Source organism: Zingiber officinale, chromosome 2B (genome assembly GCF_018446385.1).
Source record: "Zingiber officinale cultivar Zhangliang chromosome 2B, Zo_v1.1, whole genome shotgun sequence".
NCBI classification, from domain to species: Eukaryota; Viridiplantae; Streptophyta; class Magnoliopsida; order Zingiberales; family Zingiberaceae; genus Zingiber; species Zingiber officinale.
Window position 1 is genome coordinate 135,164,794 of NC_055989.1, and position 18,912 is coordinate 135,183,705.

At 32.4% G+C, this 18,912-nt stretch overlaps 1 protein-coding gene across 2 annotated transcripts in view; it reads right to left on the bottom strand.

The window, feature by feature from the left end:
- Window positions 1–2,659: 2,659 nt before the first annotated feature.
- LOC122047380 (diacylglycerol kinase 5-like) overlaps window positions 2,660–18,912 on the bottom strand; it is a 37,698-nt gene continuing 21,445 nt past the window's right edge. For both annotated transcript variants that reach the window (XM_042608627.1, XM_042608628.1), the window contains 8 exons: window positions 14,549–14,672; window positions 13,135–13,183; window positions 12,036–12,118; window positions 10,542–10,609; window positions 5,206–5,280; window positions 4,606–4,693; window positions 4,402–4,518; window positions 2,660–4,141 (listed from right to left, as the gene is read on the bottom strand). In XM_042608627.1, the coding sequence (XP_042464561.1) occupies window positions 3,815–4,141; window positions 4,402–4,518; window positions 4,606–4,693; window positions 5,206–5,280; window positions 10,542–10,609; window positions 12,036–12,118; window positions 13,135–13,183; window positions 14,549–14,672 (931 nt within the window). In that variant the 3' untranslated portion in view covers window positions 2,660–3,814. The remainder of the gene's footprint in view (window positions 4,142–4,401; window positions 4,519–4,605; window positions 4,694–5,205; window positions 5,281–10,541; window positions 10,610–12,035; window positions 12,119–13,134; window positions 13,184–14,548; window positions 14,673–18,912) is intronic.

Sequence of the window (18,912 nt, forward strand, 5' to 3'; positions counted from 1 at the left end):
TTAAAGATGCCCTGAAAAATGTCACTCGACAAGCATTTGGACCTTTGGAAAAGAGAGCTAGCTATTCAGGCGATTTGTAGGGCACTACTCTTGTCAGACTCATGTGTGCACTGTACTGTTGTGTTTCTGTGTTGCATAATTTTTTTGATGGGAATTGATCCAGATGAGGAGCTAATAGATAGATGAATTAAACTGTGATCATTACACTAACAACGATAATCATGTTAGCTACCATGGCAATCAAGAGACTTTTTCTCAAGTTGCGATAGGTCTCATGCGTTTGTTTTTTTTTTTTTTGGGTGATAGTGTAGGTGTCTAAGCTTGGTCTAATTAATTCTAAAGATAGATAATCTTCTCTATTAGTTTATCTATCGAATAAATAATTTATGCACGATGAGAAATTAACCTTTAGAATATTCATCTTATTTGAAATTTAAATCCTGATTCTTTTATTATTTCTTTAAAAAAATTTACTATTGCACCACACTTGTAAGAGCAGATCTCATGTTTTACTACTAGCTAAGGTGATGCAAGTCCATTTTTTTTATTATTGTTTTTTTATGTTTCATGTGTTTTTTATAAGAATGCCTTTTAACTTAAAAATGGGGAGGTCAATTGCAAAGAAAGAGATGAAGCAATACACTTAGACGAGGATGTTGCAAATCATTTTGCCCCCATAGTTGATGTCTTTTTAAAATGTCCTTTGAAATTTCAAAATCATCATCTTACCTTCCTATAATTATTGAACTATTATTAATATATCTCAATTCATTAATCTCTATTATTTCCAAGGTAAATTCATAAAATCAAGATTTCTAATATTTTTAGAGACAAAAACCTAATAGGATCCCAATAGATTGTCGACGACTAGAGGGGATAAATAGTCTCACTTGCAAATATAATTTTTTTATTTCTCTTACACATGTAATAGTGTTATATTAGTTCTAACCAAAATAATAATAAACAAAAAATGATAACACTCTATTTTTACTTTGTTCAAATTACAAATCCTACTTTATGACCTATCTATCTATCTATTGTAAGTGAATTACTCTCAAAATTCACTATAAAACCCCCCTCTAATAGGTGAAAAAAAACTCAGAAAAGATATACTTTTCTGACATAATATAATAATAAGAATAAAGAGAAGGGTTACTAAAAGCATTAACCTTCCTTGAGCTCTTAATGTATTTTTAGTCTTATTCTTTCAAAATAGTCTAGTGGTTAGCGTATAAGATATTATCAATTTAAGATATGGGGTTTGAATTTTGACATAATTGAGATAAATATCTCCCTCATACGTCAATCACTATTTTAAGGGTTAGTAGTTATCCATGATTTATCTCCTCCATGTTGATCCCGTCACCTTTTACCAATTTGGATGTATTTTTAGCCATTTAATTGTTAAATTTTCAATACTCAATTGTACACACTTAAAGAAGCACACCCAACACTTACATAGTGTGACCTCCCATGGCTAATTTTTAACAACGCCAATCGATTGAAATTCAGTTCACTACTCGATTAAAATCCTCAAGTTAGTCATTGCAAGCCAACAATCAAATGTTTAGTTGAATGGACCAATCCTTTAATCGACTTGAGTCCATTCGATTGACTCAAGTCCAAATTCAATCAATTTAAACCTAGGAAAGAGCATTTTGTTTCTAGACAAAGAATTGTTATTCGACTCGACACTCTAGTCAATTGGACTTGGCCCTTGTAAACCTAGAAGTGTAAGCCCTATATTGTACATGTAATCTCTTACAAATATCTTATAGGCCTTCAACCTCTACATCTCTAGCTTTGTCTTCACTTGCTCAAAGCCTCTATGATCTAGGTCTTCACTTGTTGAAAAACGTCATCTCTAGATCCTCATCAATTGCCTAGAGGTCTCACCTCTAAGTCTTCACTTGCTCAAAGACTCCAAAGTCTTCATTAGTTCCATGCTACTTGCCCTAAAACCCACCTTACTAAAAAAAAAAAATTCAGTTCCTCTAGTATCTCATACCATCCTTCGCAATTCACCTCTGAGTTCACCCCATGTAGGACCTCTCAGCCATCAAGGCAAACAAATAGGACTTACTTCCTCGAGTCACTCCATGTGTAAGTTGCAAAGTGCCTGAAAACTTGATGCATGCATATTAATAACACAGGAAACTAAACTTAAATCCTTTATTAAATACATCCAAACATACTCAAGGTAACATAATCAAACTCAGTTACTTATACGCATTGTTACACTAATAATCTTTCCAAACCAGTTAGAAGTATCGTTGCACTAACAATTATAACTTATGTTAAAGTCAAAAACTAAAAAAACTAATGATTTCTCAAAATTTGACTGCAAACTAATTCAGAAGTCACTGTGCAACCATTTTACAGTGTGAATGTAATTTTGATAACCTACTCTGACCAATCTTGCAAACACGTAGTGATATTTTTGGCATAAATATCCAAGTGAAAGACTATAACTAAGCGTCAAACACAAATGGAAAAGGGTAATGATCTTTTATCCTTCTAATAATTCTTCTCTATCACTTGCTTTCATCAAGACAAATAAACCATGTTGGTTAAATCTGTGTAAAATGCTTCCTCCAAAGTATTGTAACAGTGACTTTTACAATTGCTTCTGGGCTTTTTTGTCATATGCGATCGGAAATTTTGTTGATTGTATGCTCGAGAATTAAGATCAAAATAAGGATACAACTAGTCAAAATTTTGCATAGTATTTTGATGGAGAGTGGAGACACATAAATCAGTAATGTCACCCATCAATATTACTGCCTTGCAATATTCTTCTCTACTTCCATCAAATAAAATTCAAGAAGACTAAAGAAAGCTTATTGCATTGCTATATTATCACCTTTGTAAAACAGAAGACACAAAAGATGGCTGTGGCCACGAGCATGCTAATGGTGGAGGCAGGCAAGGAAGAACTAAGCAGATTTTGGCATTGGAACTATGTGCTGAGGTTGATTCATGGCAGGCAAAGAACAATGGAAACAGTCTTGAATCATTTGCTTGCATCAAACTGATGCTTTCTTCAGCCGAGAAGTGGAAGAAGGGAGGCATTGGTTACATTAAGCAAGCCAAGCAAATTGAAGAGTCCTTGAGCAAAGTCATGTTCTGGATTTATGTAGTCCCAAGTAAAGCTTATACCCAATGACAAGGCTTCCTTTGCCAATTCTGTTTTGTTTGCAGCAGGATTCAGTTATGTCAGAAATCTTACAGGTGTCTGGTTTTCTCTGTGTAAACACGAGAGAGGATGATACTGGGATCCTGTTCACCCGTGGATTGCTGCTACTCCATTAACAAAAGTAAGTGGTAACGACAGCATCATATATTGTATTCTCTGAACACATTCTATTAGAGAAGATTTTTAGACTGCAATCAAGAGTTCTTCACAAACCTGTACCATTTCTTATACACAAATCAAATCAGTCATTACAAAGGTGGGTAATCTGACATGACTGGAACGACAGCATCTAGGACTGTCGAGTTTCCCCTGCCTTTTTTTCCCCTTTTGTAGTTAAATCTTTCCCTCCATGCAAAGAGTGTCCCTTCCTACATCTTTTTGTATCTTTCTCTCATCCTTTTTTACATTTTTCCTCAAGAAAACTCTTTTTTTTTTCTATCGACTTTCCTAAGAAGGAAATTATGATAAAGCATACCAAAGGGACTCAGGTAGTATATATACTTCCAAGCATCTACAAAACTAGCTTATTATAACATGTCAATAATAATGAATACAAGTTCGAACAACTACAAATTGCAAATTTAAACCAGTAGTTACAGAAGCAGGTAGAGATAGAACTTAGCTCAGATGAGCGATGTCAATCTCCTCAGAAATCTTGAACGTTGCTGCTGCACCAAACTTGCTCCTCCCTCCTTCCCATTCATCCTCGGAATCCTCACTATCCTCGTCCCCGTTGTGGCTCCATTTTGATGGCGTTGAGGGGTCACTGATACTCCTTGAAATGCAGTTTTTGGTAGTAAGCATATCAACCTGACCTAAATGAGATATCTCAACCACAACTGCATCATCATCCACAGGCAAAGGCTGCTTCCATGGTTCTCCATCAATTCGCATAAATGTATGATCTGTTGCACCCTTGTGGAATTCGAAACGAATTCTACGTGCCTGAATGAGAAAGTGTAAATAGCAATGTTCCATAAATATGATTTATGTATAAATTTGGCCAAGTTAATCTAGAAGATAGAGGTTTAGCAATGGTAATATGAACACACGATGATGCAGTAAGATGCTAGCAAAGAAATGTAAATAGCAACTTGTAAACATGGTCAAGCATGCATCCTGAAATAAGGAGCTGTTCAAATAAATCTCGAGTTGAAAGAAGCACTATTGGGTGGGAAAAGGGATACTCTTTTGGTGTCATTTACCTGTGCAAGACGAGTCCCATGCCCCTTGGGAGCAAGCAAAACAAGCCCATGCCATGCATCTCGGAAACCCACAACCTCAAGCAAGCCATCATCAACAAATGGCCGAGTAAGATCCCTCTGAGAACATCATAACTGAAATTTAAGTGTTGCAATGATAGAACAATCATTAATAGTGGGGAAATAGATACTCAATGATCATCTTACATATCGTGCTTTCTTCTGATTAGGAGTCCCCCATGGATTAAGTCCTCCAGAAAAACTGGGTAAGTTGAGACAAACAATGGATCTAATGCTGAAAGTAAAAGAACAATTTAGTACATGGACATAAGACATTGATATCACTAACATGGAGTCTAATCAAAAAGGCCAAAAAGACAAAAATAGAAGTTGCAGGTACATAAGTGCACTTCAGACATCTATTAAATTGTGATTTATAATCTACCTGTGAAAAACCAGCAGAAATCCCTTCAGGAAAAAGCTCAGGAAAAATGACATAATAAATAGCTCTTTTAAACCAAAGATTTTTTTTTACTCTTTTCAAATCCCATAGAGAAAAAAAAAACATAATTTTGATAAGCTCCATCATTTAAAAAAAAAACAGAATAAATTACCACTAAAATGTATAAAATACAGATTTGATTAAGCAAAAATTCATTCATAGCACATTCTCTAGGCAATAAACCAGAGACAATAGTAGTAAAGCATAGGAAAAAAAACACCTTACAGTCAGGAAAATACAGCTTCAAAGAGGATGAAATCAATCAGCAATCCAAAATTAATTTGCAGATAAAACCATTTCTATACCTGCTAGGAATATGAAGATCTACCCACTGGCCTGGTGTTTTCATGATCTTGACGTTTGCAAGCTGTGCTATATTCCTGCATTTCAAGTATTATGGAAATATAAAAAGGATCAACTTTAAGAATCATTATCTGTCCAATATTATGATGGTTGTTTTGTAAGTTTTATAGTCTACCAACAAAAAGATGCTTTTTTATAATAACCTTGGCAATCTGAACACTCCAAATATCTCTGATTGCAGTTCCATGTTATGGCTATGATCAAATGAATTTCTAATCCGAAGAATGAAAAATAAGCTGCACTTTTGATATGGTTACATAGATTATACGGTATGATAAAGTTTCTAGGTCTCCCTCTACAATTGCCTATGGTTCTCCATTTTCACTCATTTAGTGTTTAATTGAAGCTTGAAGGGGAGCCTTGGGGCAACGGTAAAATTACTACTGTGTAACTTGGAGGTCATGAGTTCGAGTCTCAGAAACAACCTCTTGCAAAGTAGAGTGAGGTTGCATACAATAGACTCTTTCCCGGGACCCACATTGGCGGGAGCTTCATGCACCGGGCTTCCTTTTTTTAGTGTCTAATTGAACCTACACCTATTGGTTAACGACTATATATCTCTGTTACCTACTTTTTTTTGTTTGTAACTGCACACTATACTTTCATAGAGCTTGTTGGATTACTACATATCTGACTTGGTGTTGATTGATTCAATATTTAGAAAGGTATGTTTCAGTTCAAGATTTTTGTGCCCTAACACATCATTCAATCTATATCAAAATGCAGTGACATCTTTCTGGCATGGTTGTTGGTACACTGGTCTCATCTTGAAATGTAGTTTTTTGAAGTTATATGACTGCAGCACCGAAAAGCTAGTGACTATAAAAGACCTTACCTTGTATTGTGCCCTCTTGGGGCTTTCCTATTGTCAGCCGATAAACCTGAGGATCTCTTGAAGATATATGTTGTAGCCTCACAAATGACAAAGCTGCCTTCTCAGCCTTATCATTATGGAGATGAAAGAGCAGTTGGCACTTCACTGTTGGTTCACAAAATTCTATGCTTATTACCCACTGATTTGAACTTCCTTTGCTCCCAACAAGCTTAGGAAAACATTCTCCATCATAAGCTTAACACAAAAAGCCATGAAGTCAGGAAGGAATTGCAAATTTGAATCCTTGCTATCTCCTTGGTTTTTTATTCCCTTGTCTGAAGGAAAAAATTCTCACCTGTTTCATTATGGTTTAGCTCAGATAGGGTGGAACCTTCTCTCCCACTATGGTTTGTCTTGGAATCTTAACTTCTCAAGATCGAAAGCCTGCCAAAATTTAACTCACGAACTTTTAATACATGTGTACAGGCATGGCTCAATACCTTATGAATGACCAAAACAGAGGTGTTTAGTTTTTGTTACTTAGCGGATGATAATCCGAGTAACAGATGTTCTCCATCAATGGCTTTCCTTTTGTTACTTTTTTGGACTTGTAGGGTCAAACACAGGCTAGTGGATTTTCATGATAAGTTCATCAAACTGCATGAGCTATTATCTCATTGTTAATCCAAGTTGTCTCATGGGTTAAGTGTCTTATCTTGTCTTTGATTTTCCAGGTTTATTTTGATGATGTATGCCTTTGGACTTTGGTGACTTAGCTTTTAATAAATTGGGTGAACCTTGTTGATCCTTACTTTATGAAAAAAATGACATAACTAGATACTTATACTTCAAGGAAGAGTTTCTTGTTTATAAAATTTAAAATATACTAAATTTTTCTGGCAGTAATGTCAGAACCATTTTTTCAAGGAAGTAACCTATTTAATCCTAGTTCTACTTTATTTAACATTCTGTTTCTAGTTTACTCTCAAATATAAACTGAAATTATTCTTAACTGGACTCTCATAGAGTTCATAAAAAAAACACAATAGAAGTGATTGTAAGACATGCCTCCATCCATTATTAATATCATCGTCAACCTGTATTAGTCCCTATTATTTGAATTCTAACTACAAGAATTTTATTACTCCATAGAGGTCTCTAACGACATCTAATAGCAGTAATGATCCCATTCCCAATTGCTTGGAATCAATCAAAATCATTATTGCTATTACTTTCTTTATAAAAAGACTGCATCCCCAGTAATATGTAAATTTCTTATATTATTTTTTTATTTACAAGAATTCTCTTGGATATCACTCTACTTCTCACAGTTTCAACTGTCACTCTACTTCTTACAGTTTCAGTTTCACAGTTGAAATGGTAAGAAGTAGAGTGAGATCCTAGTCAATCCCTATATGGATTAGCCGAGTAGGACCGGATTGGCAGTAGCCAATCCAATCTTTGCCAATTTCTAGGATACATGTACTAGGGTTGGCTACAATGCAACAACTAATAAATGAAATCTTTGCGTCTCATCAAAAATTAATGTATTTGTACAAATTTTAGAAGGAATCAGCTGATTTCTACCAAAATTGACCCATTTTTAGCTTATTGTTCCTAGTGATTCCAATACAGGAATCTTTCTGGATAAAGAGATCATGGTTTAAAGTGTCATGTCGAGACGGTCGAAACGAGCGAAACATCTCATTCCGCTCGGTGACCGGCACCGGCACAACCCGGCACCATACCCATGACAGCTGCGACATGTTGCACGACCCTGTGGCCATAGCGGAGGGGTCGCTCGACCCCACAATAGCAGCGGAGGGGTCGCATAACCCTTCTGCTGTCGCAGCGGAAACGTCGCGCAGCCCTGCAGCCGTTGCAGAGGGGTCGCACGATCACTGTAGTTGTGCCGAAGGAGTCACAAGAACCCCGCGGCCATGACTAAGGGGTTGTGCAATCCCACCGCAACGCCGAAGTCACGCGAGCTTGTGAGTGGTGTCGGATTTCAGATTTTTTTTTTTTAATTAAACTTAGGTTAATTATTTTAATCAACTCCTAACTATGATGGAGATAATCTAAAAAGCTTTATTAAATCCTAATAAAATTATCTAATTAATTTTATATTTTATTTATTTTAATTTAAAAATTATAATAAAATTTTTATTTATTTATTTATCAATTTTCATATATTTTTTTAAATTATTTTTTATATTGTTTATTTTTTAAATATTTATGTTAAATGTTTTATTTTTTAATTAATATATTTTATATTTAAAAAATACCGAAACTATATCGGCACGGTAGGATACGGTACCAAAACTGTATCATTCCGATCTAACACCAAAATCTCGAACCTTGGAGAGATACAATCACAAGGAGTAGATGACAGGAAATGGAAAGAGAATAACAATAACAACAACAACCAAATCTTATCCCATTAAGTGAGGTAGGCTATATAGGTCTTCCTTTATCATTGAGTTATATCCCCTACTATATCATCATCTATTTTTAATACATTTTATCTTATTGTATCGTTGCTATATTATCATTTTTTTGACCTTTTATTCTCTTTCCGTTTGTCACTGCGTTGTAAATCCTACAATACCATCATTTATATTTAAATAAATTTTATCCTATTTTATCATTGCTATATTATCATTTTTTTTACCTTTTATTCTCTTTCAGTTTGACTACAGCCAAAGCGTTGATAGCCAAACAAAAAGAGAATAAAAGGTCAAAAAATGTTAGAAGGGAGAGAAGAAAGATAACTTGTTGGTGAAAAAGGCACTAATTTAGTGATGGGCTTACGTAAATCACATAAACTTCTTTGGTAGTAGTGAATCATGGTCATGTCCCTTCTCCACCAACATACACTTAACTACTTGATTGATTTGTAAAGTTCCACCAAAGTGGAATACAAGGATTCAAATTAGACTATTGGCATATAACAAGAGTACTTGTAAAATTGCAAAAAAAAACCTCTACTTGTAATATACTTCCTCATTTCATCAACGTAATTATTAGTTAATAGGTTTTCATAACCTCCACTTTTGGTTTTAAAATGTCTTAGTAACCTCCATAACTAATAGCGATACGGAAACTAAAAACCATGACTTCAACTATAATTAATTCACTTTGTCTAAGACTCTAACTATAGAATCTGACTAGTAACTTTCAACCTAATAAACTCATTTTTTTTGTCTATCTTCCATAAATCTGTTTTAGCATTCTATTTTTCCTATATTAACTTTTTAAACATACTGTTTCCTAATTGCTCAACACTTATTTACTTGAAACTTTTGGTTTCAAAAATTTCTCCAAAGTGGAAATATATGGAATCAAATTTAACTACTGGGTTGTGAAATTGCCCAAAAATAAACTGTACTTGTACTCCCTTATTTCATCAACATAATTATTAGTTAACAGATTTTTATAACCTCCACATTTTATTTTATTAGCTTAATTCTTCTACAATAGATTTTCTCCCAAGATAAGATTTATATTCCATGTCTTAGAAAACCTTAAATATTTCTCTCAAGATAAGATTTTTATTCCATGTTTTATTAGCTTAATTCTTCTACATTAGAGGCAGAACGAACCTTAGAGATACTTCACCTCTTATTGTCAAGCATAAGGAGCTTCTACAGAATCACTCTGGTGCAACGATCACTGTTCAAAGACAGTCACCCATGATTTACCTCTCTAAAAATGACCATAGGACCCGTCATGTGGGGGCGTCCGGGGTCAGCGTATGACCTTTTGCCACCAATAGAATCACTCTGGTGCATTATCAGCTAGTTCTTTTCCTTGCATTTATGAATTAAACAAATCATAGACCAGAGTTCACGCTAGGTACTTGGGGTTTCAAGTATTAACACTCAATTGATGGTTAACCACAACATTCAATTTTGGAACCAAAAAGTGCTGCTAATTTAAAATTTACCCGTTAATTGTTGGATGGATTTTTAAATGAGGTACTTCAGAAATTGGAATTTGCATTCCCAAGTGTCAACTACTTGTAGTTGTTTTAATTGCAAATTTACACTCCCAAGTGTCAACTACTTGTATTTGTTTTAATTGCAAATAAATTCATCCAAATGACCAAATGTGAATTCCAATTCAAAACCTTTTTTTGTTCCAAACAAAGATCTAAGATTATTTTGTGAAAGCCTGTTTATAGTGGTCAGTCACAAAGCAAGCTTCATGAAACTAAACAAAAAAAAGGAAAATCCAGAGCACGAAACTCCCATCCGTACGGGTCCCGAGGAAGAGTCAACCACATTGGGTCTCTATTGTACACAATCTTATCTTACATTTTGCAAGAGGCTATTTCTACGACTCGAACGCGTGACCTCAGGTCACATGGCAGCAACTTTACCGTTGTGCCAAGACTCTCCTTCATTCATAAAACTAAATGATTTTTTTTTTCAAAACTAAGTAACCAATTGAACCAGGCATTACCTTGATGAAGGATGACAAAGAGAAGCAAGAAACCATCCTTGTTTAAGCCCAATTTTTGCGTACGCACTCTGTCAAAAAAAAATTCACTCATGTAGTAGCCAATAAATAAAAGACCTTAGTCAATATTACAACTAATAAATAATATTAAAGTCAAAGAAATCATTGATTTTGTACTGATTAATAATTTCCAAAAATTTGGTTAGTTATGTTTTTATTTATATAATCATCATGCTCTTAATCAATATTATGTTTGTCTATTTGTGAGAATTTAATTAGTTTAAGTAATAAGATGTTCATGCTCCAGCTTGAAGGAATGCCAAGAGGTATTAAAGTTACAAGATTATTATGTAGAGAGTTTAGCCCTAGATTACGTGTTAGATTTAAGATTTTGTCATGACTCTTATAGAGCCATGTAATGTGTCTGATGAAGCAATATGATATTTCATTTCCCTAAAATTTATTGTACTATTAGAGCTTAAATTCAAGAATCTAAATAATATGTATAAATTCATCATAACATGAATATTAAAAATTTTAATATAATAATTAATAAAAAATTAAATAAAATGTAGGTAATAAATTAATTCTGTTTATATGTTTACATGATTAGATAAAGATTTACTAAATAATGAAATACCAGTGATAGAATTATGATGTACACTAGAGTTATTATATAAATATTATTTTCTAATAGGAAAGTGTTAATAATTTTTTTTTAAAAGAAAAGATATTTATAATAAAATAATTATATTTGTACTAAAACAAGAAATTATTATCAAGATGTTTTATATAGTATATTGAATGCCACTTTTTATAGTATGGTAATTTATTTAGAGTAAATAATAAAAAATAGCATTCTACTTAAGAAAATGTTTAATAAAGACTATCATCATTATAAAAATATTGACTATCACTTTTGATTTGTAAGCACATCATTTGGTTTATACTGATTGTACAGAAATTAATAAATTTTTATAATGAAATTGTAGTACACCTAGTACTAAATAATATTTTGTAGACAAAGCACATCAAGTTATGTCTAAGAAGATAAGTATAAAACATTAAAGGAAAAAAATGGGAAAAAACACTGTCCTTTAGGCTGCACAGCTGAAAGTGATCAACTACTGGTGTGTCAATAGAAATTGGTGTGTGTGCGCGCGCGTGCGCGTGTGTGTAACAACAACAACCAAGCCTTATCCCACTAGGGGTGTGTGTGTGTGTCTATATATATATACTCACAGTAAGATCAATGTAATATATCCATTATCTAGATATTATGCCAGAACTACAAACACAGAAGTTAATTTGCAATTCTTGCCAAGCAGTCTTAATTGGTGAAGTTTGTGGATGGGCCTGGATAAAAATCTATGTTTACCTTTCGAAACATTGATGCTACTGCTAATGAAAATAAAAGTTCACTTGATATCTGAACTTCTACAAAATAGCATGAAGGTTGAGAGAGAAGACAGATTGTTACTGTAACATAGTCAAAACCTGATTAGTTAATTGGTTCTTGAATCTTTCTGGATGCTTCTTCCTCTCAGAATGAAATGCATATGACACATGGGCATCCATTCCTATAAAAAAAACTATGTCATGTTGTGTCTCATACAATATGTTTTCAAAAATGAAACAATACACCCTTTACTAGAAAAAAAAAGAAATATAAGATAGCGCAAGGAAAAAAAAACTATACTGCTCTCTGTTTCCTTCAGGAGATTAAATTCAGTTGTAGGCATGGATTCAAGTTTCAGTATCTGTGGTAACAGGTGATGTGTATCATGAGCTCGATATTTGTCAACACAGGAGAAAATTACTTGCTTTGCCCATGATGCAAAAATTTACGAATCTAGTTTCTTAGTCTCTTAATCATAACTAATTATCTCTAAATCTCTCTTAGCAATAAGATATTAGGTAATAGGGAGGCTCTAGTAGCAAGGTATTTTATAAATAAAATTTTGATAATTTTCAACTTATTTCAATGAAATTTTATTTTAATTGACATGAAACTATTATATTTCTTGTTCGAAGGCAGGGTCAGAGGAATGGATCTGGTCTAAAACAAGAAGGGTGTAACTTGTGGCAACCTGTATCACATGTCAATAAGGGTGGCACTGGTGGTATCATTATGGTTGATATTGCAACAGAAACTAGGAAGACGTTAAGGAAAAAAAAACATAATGGTTATAATATGATCAGTTAATTGGTTTATTTTTTTGTCTGGATGCTGCTTCCTCTCAGAATAAATTATATATGAAACTTGGCATGCATCTTAAAAAATGATCTCACGTATGTCCTGTATAATCATTTTGTTTAAAAAAGTAAAACAGCAGACACTTTAGTAGAAGAAAACCACAGAGATGTAAGTTGCAAAAACAAAGAAAAAAATACTTTGTGACTTGAGATATTATTTAACTTGTGATCACAGTTTCCATTATTTTTGTTTGTGACCAAAGAACAATATGTTTAGATGGACATTGAAGGGAAAAAGCAGACCATCAGAATTATAGTGATAAAATTGCAGAAATCTCTTCCACAACATAAGCTGAGAACACAAAAGTATAGCAGCATTTGAAAAAAAGAAAGTTCTTACCCATGCTAAAGTAGTTCCAAAAGCCACCACGAAAAGTGTGATAACCTTCCTGAGAACAAATACATAGCAAAGTTAAACTATCCAAACCTATATTAATGAGAATTTATCTATAAATATGAAAATGAAAAATCAGAAAAATGTATAATATACTAGTATAAATATACAAGATTTCAAATTTCAGTCATATTAGCCATTGTCTCCTTATTGATACAAACATATTCACCTTGCAAGTTGCACTATTCATTGGTGTAACAAGGTTGCTGCTTAGTATACCTAACCAAGCCAAAAGGCCACATTATCTTGCTCAAACTCAGCCTCACATACTAAGCAACTGTGAAGTTCTTATAAATACTTGGGGTTCATGCTCTCCATCATAAAAATTATGTCCTAATTAGATGCCTAATGGTAGAATAAGAATTATATGGTGTAGAGCCTCAATCTTAGTTAGATATAGGTTGAGTTAGAGGCAAATCAAGTTAAACCAAGTTATATATTATAGGTATACTTGTATACCTATTAAATAATACTTGTTTAATTAGGGATTAATGAATTTCTCATGCCTGCTCAATCCTTCACTGATCTCCACATAGATATTTCTCATTCCATATTGACTAACATTAAAATGAGATTTGATACCATGCAATATTCACCTTCTCATCCACCAAGGAAATCATGGATATCCTTCATTTCCGGTGAACCAGCTTATGGACCATCAATTCTCATGACTACACAAAGGGAACTCCACTCCCACTAAGGTAAAATGGCTCCCTTCCTACTTGACAGGTGCATTGCAACCAGATGTCACTAGAGGGATCTAGCAGGCTAGAAATGGTATGACAGGAATAATAACATTTTCAAAAATACAATAAAGAGAAGATAAGAAGCTTTCATTGACTAATCTATAATCTATTACTGCTGGAACAAGGGGTGAATATCACTCTTGTAAAACTATGCAAATTGTAACAAGGCAAAGTTACAAGTTAGTTCATAGATACAGAGGAATCATAGGTGCAAAAGTAATGGAATATCAAAAAGAGAGATGAAGCAATCAAAGGAGATAAAAAGGAAACGTGAAGAGGTAAAAATTTTATATGGAATCATTTTTGCTGCCTTAATAATCCTTGCATCATCATTTCCTTTTTTTAACCATAATAACTGCAGAATCACTAGCAAATATTTACCTCCTCACCTCCACTTAGTGCCAATTTACATCAAATAACACACAACAGATTAGTCGACGTCACAAGGGTCAATATGGCTGACAGACTGGTGAAACCTTATCTATATCTCATGCCACATGCAGACATTAGGAAGTACTACTAAATTTAGAAAGCCATCTGATCAGAGTAAAACTGCAAGGTGTATTTTATGCTTAATTGAATATGCATAAATCTGGCATTTAAAATCACCTTACCACATTAAGTGTGTCTGAACTTGATACCCGTTGGAATGCATGTAGAGAGTGTGGCAACTCCAATGGAGGAATTGGATCGAAGGAACCTTCCTTTGGAACTTTCATTCGCATGACAATATGCCAACTGAAGCAGATAAAGAAGCAATAATAATTTTATCATCAAAAAGCATTAAAGGTTAAGCCTCCAGTTTCTACAAAAGACCCATGCTACATTATAGCTACGTATTTGTGAATGAATGAAGGAGATGCGAGTGAAACCACAAGTTGAAATGAATGTCTACCATAGTCAATATGGCCTTGGATTATACATTGGTGTTGTGTATTAAAATGTCATAGAAAATATGCAAGAGAACATGGGAATTTCACTGCATCCCAGTCATCATTTGCTAACCACGTGAAAGATATCTAATAGATATCATGAAATGCTGAAAGAACAAGATAGAGAGTGCCTATCAGCATGAAAGTCAATTTTCTCTTACAAAGGAAAGAAACAACTAAAGAAAGTAAATACAAAGATATTATTATATATATAATAATTATATAAATTAATTATTTAATCATTTAATTAAATATTAATTTAAATAAGATATATTTAAAATAGTAAAAAAATATCAAAATATCAATTAAACATTAAAACAGTAAAAAATAAATAAATAAAATAAAATATAAATTTGATTTATTAGAATTTTTTTAAAAAAATAAAATTTTTAAATAAAATTTAAAACAATAAAAAAATCAGATTAATAATTAATAAAATTTATTAATTTTTAAAAAAATTTAAATATATTTTTATATATTTTAAGATAATTTAATTAGGGTTTATGAAAATCTCTTTTAAGTATCACACTTAAGTTGGGGATTATTTTAATTAATTAAATCTAATTTTAATTTTCTTCGGCGAACAGAAGCCCTCCGGTGGCATCGTGCCTCTGGGGATGCTGTAGGCAGTGCCTGAGGCATCCCATGACACCTCTGGCGGCATCAAAGGAGTCCTACGACGCCTCCGACCTACCTTTTGGCGTGCAACATGCGCGCATGACGCACGCAAATTATCTTGTCTATGGCTCCGGTTTCACTCTGTTGTCAAAACAGTAAAAATCGTCCGTGCCGCCAAGCACAGGATGGTATTTCAATCACTGGATATAATACTACAAGATGGATTAACTAAATGAGAAAAAATGTTCAATTGGTAGCAGTGTTCGAAATCTCGTTTCGTGCCGCCCGGCACGGACGGTTTTTACCGTTCCGCCGGGCGGCTGAAACCCGCACGGGAGGCGTCCCCGTCCCGGCTGCGCCGGAGGAGACGGGGGACGCCTTCGGCACCGAAGGCTTCGTGCGCGACGCCTTCAGCGCTGAAGGCGTCGTGCGCGATGGATTCTGCGGCGCCGGAAGCGTCCGGCAGGGTCGCCGGACGCTTCCGGTGCCGCCGGACGCCCCTCGGGGGATCGGTCGCGATCTCGCAGCGGGATCTCGCAGCGGCAGAACGTGATTTTTTTGTTTCTGTTTTAATAATTTTTTATTTTATTTAATTAATTTAAAGAATTCCCAAGGATGCGTGTGTGATAGTTCGAAGAGGCTTTTATAAACCCTAATTAAATTATCCTAATAAAATATATAAAAAATATATTTAAATTAAAATAAATTAAATAAATTTTATTAATTAATATTCTGAAAAAAATAATATTTTCAATTTCATTTAAAAATTTTAAAAAATATATAATAATTCTTATTTATATTCTAATATATTTTTTATTATTTTAAATTTCATTTAAATATTTAAAAAAAATTTAAAAAATTCTAATAAATTATATTTATATTCTGATTTTTTTTATTTTTTTAAAATTTTTTACTTGATATTTTTTACTATTTAAAATATATATTATTTAATTAATAATTAATTAAATTAATAAATAGTTAATTTATATAATTATTATTAATATAAAGTAATATCTTGTATTATTATTATTATTATTATTATTATAATAGATACTTCAATTTTAATTTGAATTATTAATATATCAATTCTATTTAAATAAAATTATTTTTAATTATTTTTTCTAACAATATTAAATTATTCAATAATTGAGAACTTATAATAAATCAATATACAACTTAGTTTTATATACATAATAAACATATTTATCTTATAATTACTATAGATAAATAAAAAATACCGAAACTATATCGGCACGGCACGATACGATACCGAAACCGTATCGTTCCGGTCTGAGACCGAAACCTCGGCACGGGTCAAAATTTTAAACCTTGATTGGTAGATATGTTATGTTTTAATAATAAGAAAATTTTGATACTGAATATTGATGATTATATATGTTTAATTATTTTAAGATATTATCTCAAATTGACATATTAATACCTACATAGTCTAGTAAAAATTATCTTTTAATAATTTTCAGAAGTGTAATATTAAGACCCAGATTTAAAATCACGACCCGTGTCGATATTTCGATTCTAGACTAGAACGATACAGTTTCGATATCGTATCATATCGATACAGTTTCAATATATATATATATATATATATAAGTTGTATATTAATTTAGTGTAACTTGACCGTATAAAACTTCTAATAAAAATATGTATTTTATATGCTTTGGAAGTAAGAATCTAAAAGTAGAGAGCTAAGTATGTTAATATTAATGGTTCCAAATCTCAAATCAAATTAATTCTTAGAAAAAAAAATTAACTAATAATTATATAAATTAATCCTAATTTATGCATAACAATTATATAAATTATTTATTTATTAATTTAATTATTAATTTATATAATATATATTTATATAATTATAGTTTATAAATATTTTAAATAATATATATTAAATATTATATTGCATTCTAAAATCAAATTTATTTGAAATAATTATATGTTTTTTAATTTATAACAATTAAATTTTTAAAAATTATTTATAAAATTTTACAATTATTTATAAATTTTTAAAATTATTTTAAATATTTTTATATAATTTTAATTTATAAAAATAATTTTAAATTTGATTTTAAAATTATTTAAAATTATATAATTATATATATTTGTTACTTTATTTTTTATATTTTAAATAAAAATAATCAAATTATATATTATAATTATATTAATTAATAGCTTATTTAATTATTTTTAATTTATATAATATATAATTATAATTTATATAATAATTAATTAGAAACTATATATATAATTTAACGATTTAATAAAATCTAACTTTTTCTCTCATCGTGATTCCGTGTCTTCCCCGCCACTCTCGATTATGCTTCTCCCCCGCCACTTCTCCCCCTCACCTGTCACCATCACCATCGCTGCCACCACCGCCTCGCTACTGCCTTGCCTTCGTCGTTGCCTCGCCCTAAACCCTAAGCTTTCGTTGCTTCCTTCTGGGTAAGTCTTCACCTGATTCCTTCTTCCTTCTGTTGCGCAACGTGACACATGCAATGACTGCCGATCCGATGTCGAAACGATAAAAACCATCTGTTTCAGGCAGCATGGCTCAAGATTTCATTCCCTGGTTCGAAATTGAATTCCACTCCATCAGAAAGTAAGTTTACTCAAAATAGAGACAATAAGTTTACTCAATTCCAATTAGGTTAACCTTTGGCTATGACAAATCACTAAAATATCCTTGCAAACTAACACATTCTACGAAATGGCCTCTAACCTAGTCGGGACCAACATCACTAGTTTTCAAACTTAACACACTCAAAACACAAATCAAACCTATTTAAATATGAATTCATCAAGTTTGCACATGGTAAAATGATCAAAATACCCAACGAATTAGAATACCCTTGAAACTAGACCAAATGACCCTCATTCTAGTCAAAATAAGTTTCTTTGCTCTCCTTGTCACATTCCCTAAGAGCCAAGGTAAAAAATTTTAAAGATTGACCAAGATGCTCAAACAAGATTAAAACTACCAAAGCGAGTCTACATAGGGTACCTTTTTGGATCAACTCTTAACTGAATTTATATAACTTGTCGAACAGCTATGAATAGCTTGTACAGAAATAAACAATTAATTAATGGAATAAACAACTATGAGCATAGAGTAGGCAATCCCTAAAATTTTTTGCAAAGATATCTTTAGGAATAATTAGTTTCATATTCTCTCTTCTATTGTAATTTTGTATATAATACTAGGTATTCTTATTCTATATGAAAAGAATTTTTCCACATCAATTCTTTCCACATAATATCACAGCTTTAGCCTTGATTGCTAATTCTCTCTTTTTTCTTTCTGCTTCTGCATTTTTTCATCATGGCCAATTCTCAAACAATCATTTCCAACAATACTAGCTAATCTATTGTGTCTGATGACTATAGTTCCATCCAAAAAAATTGATGATTTG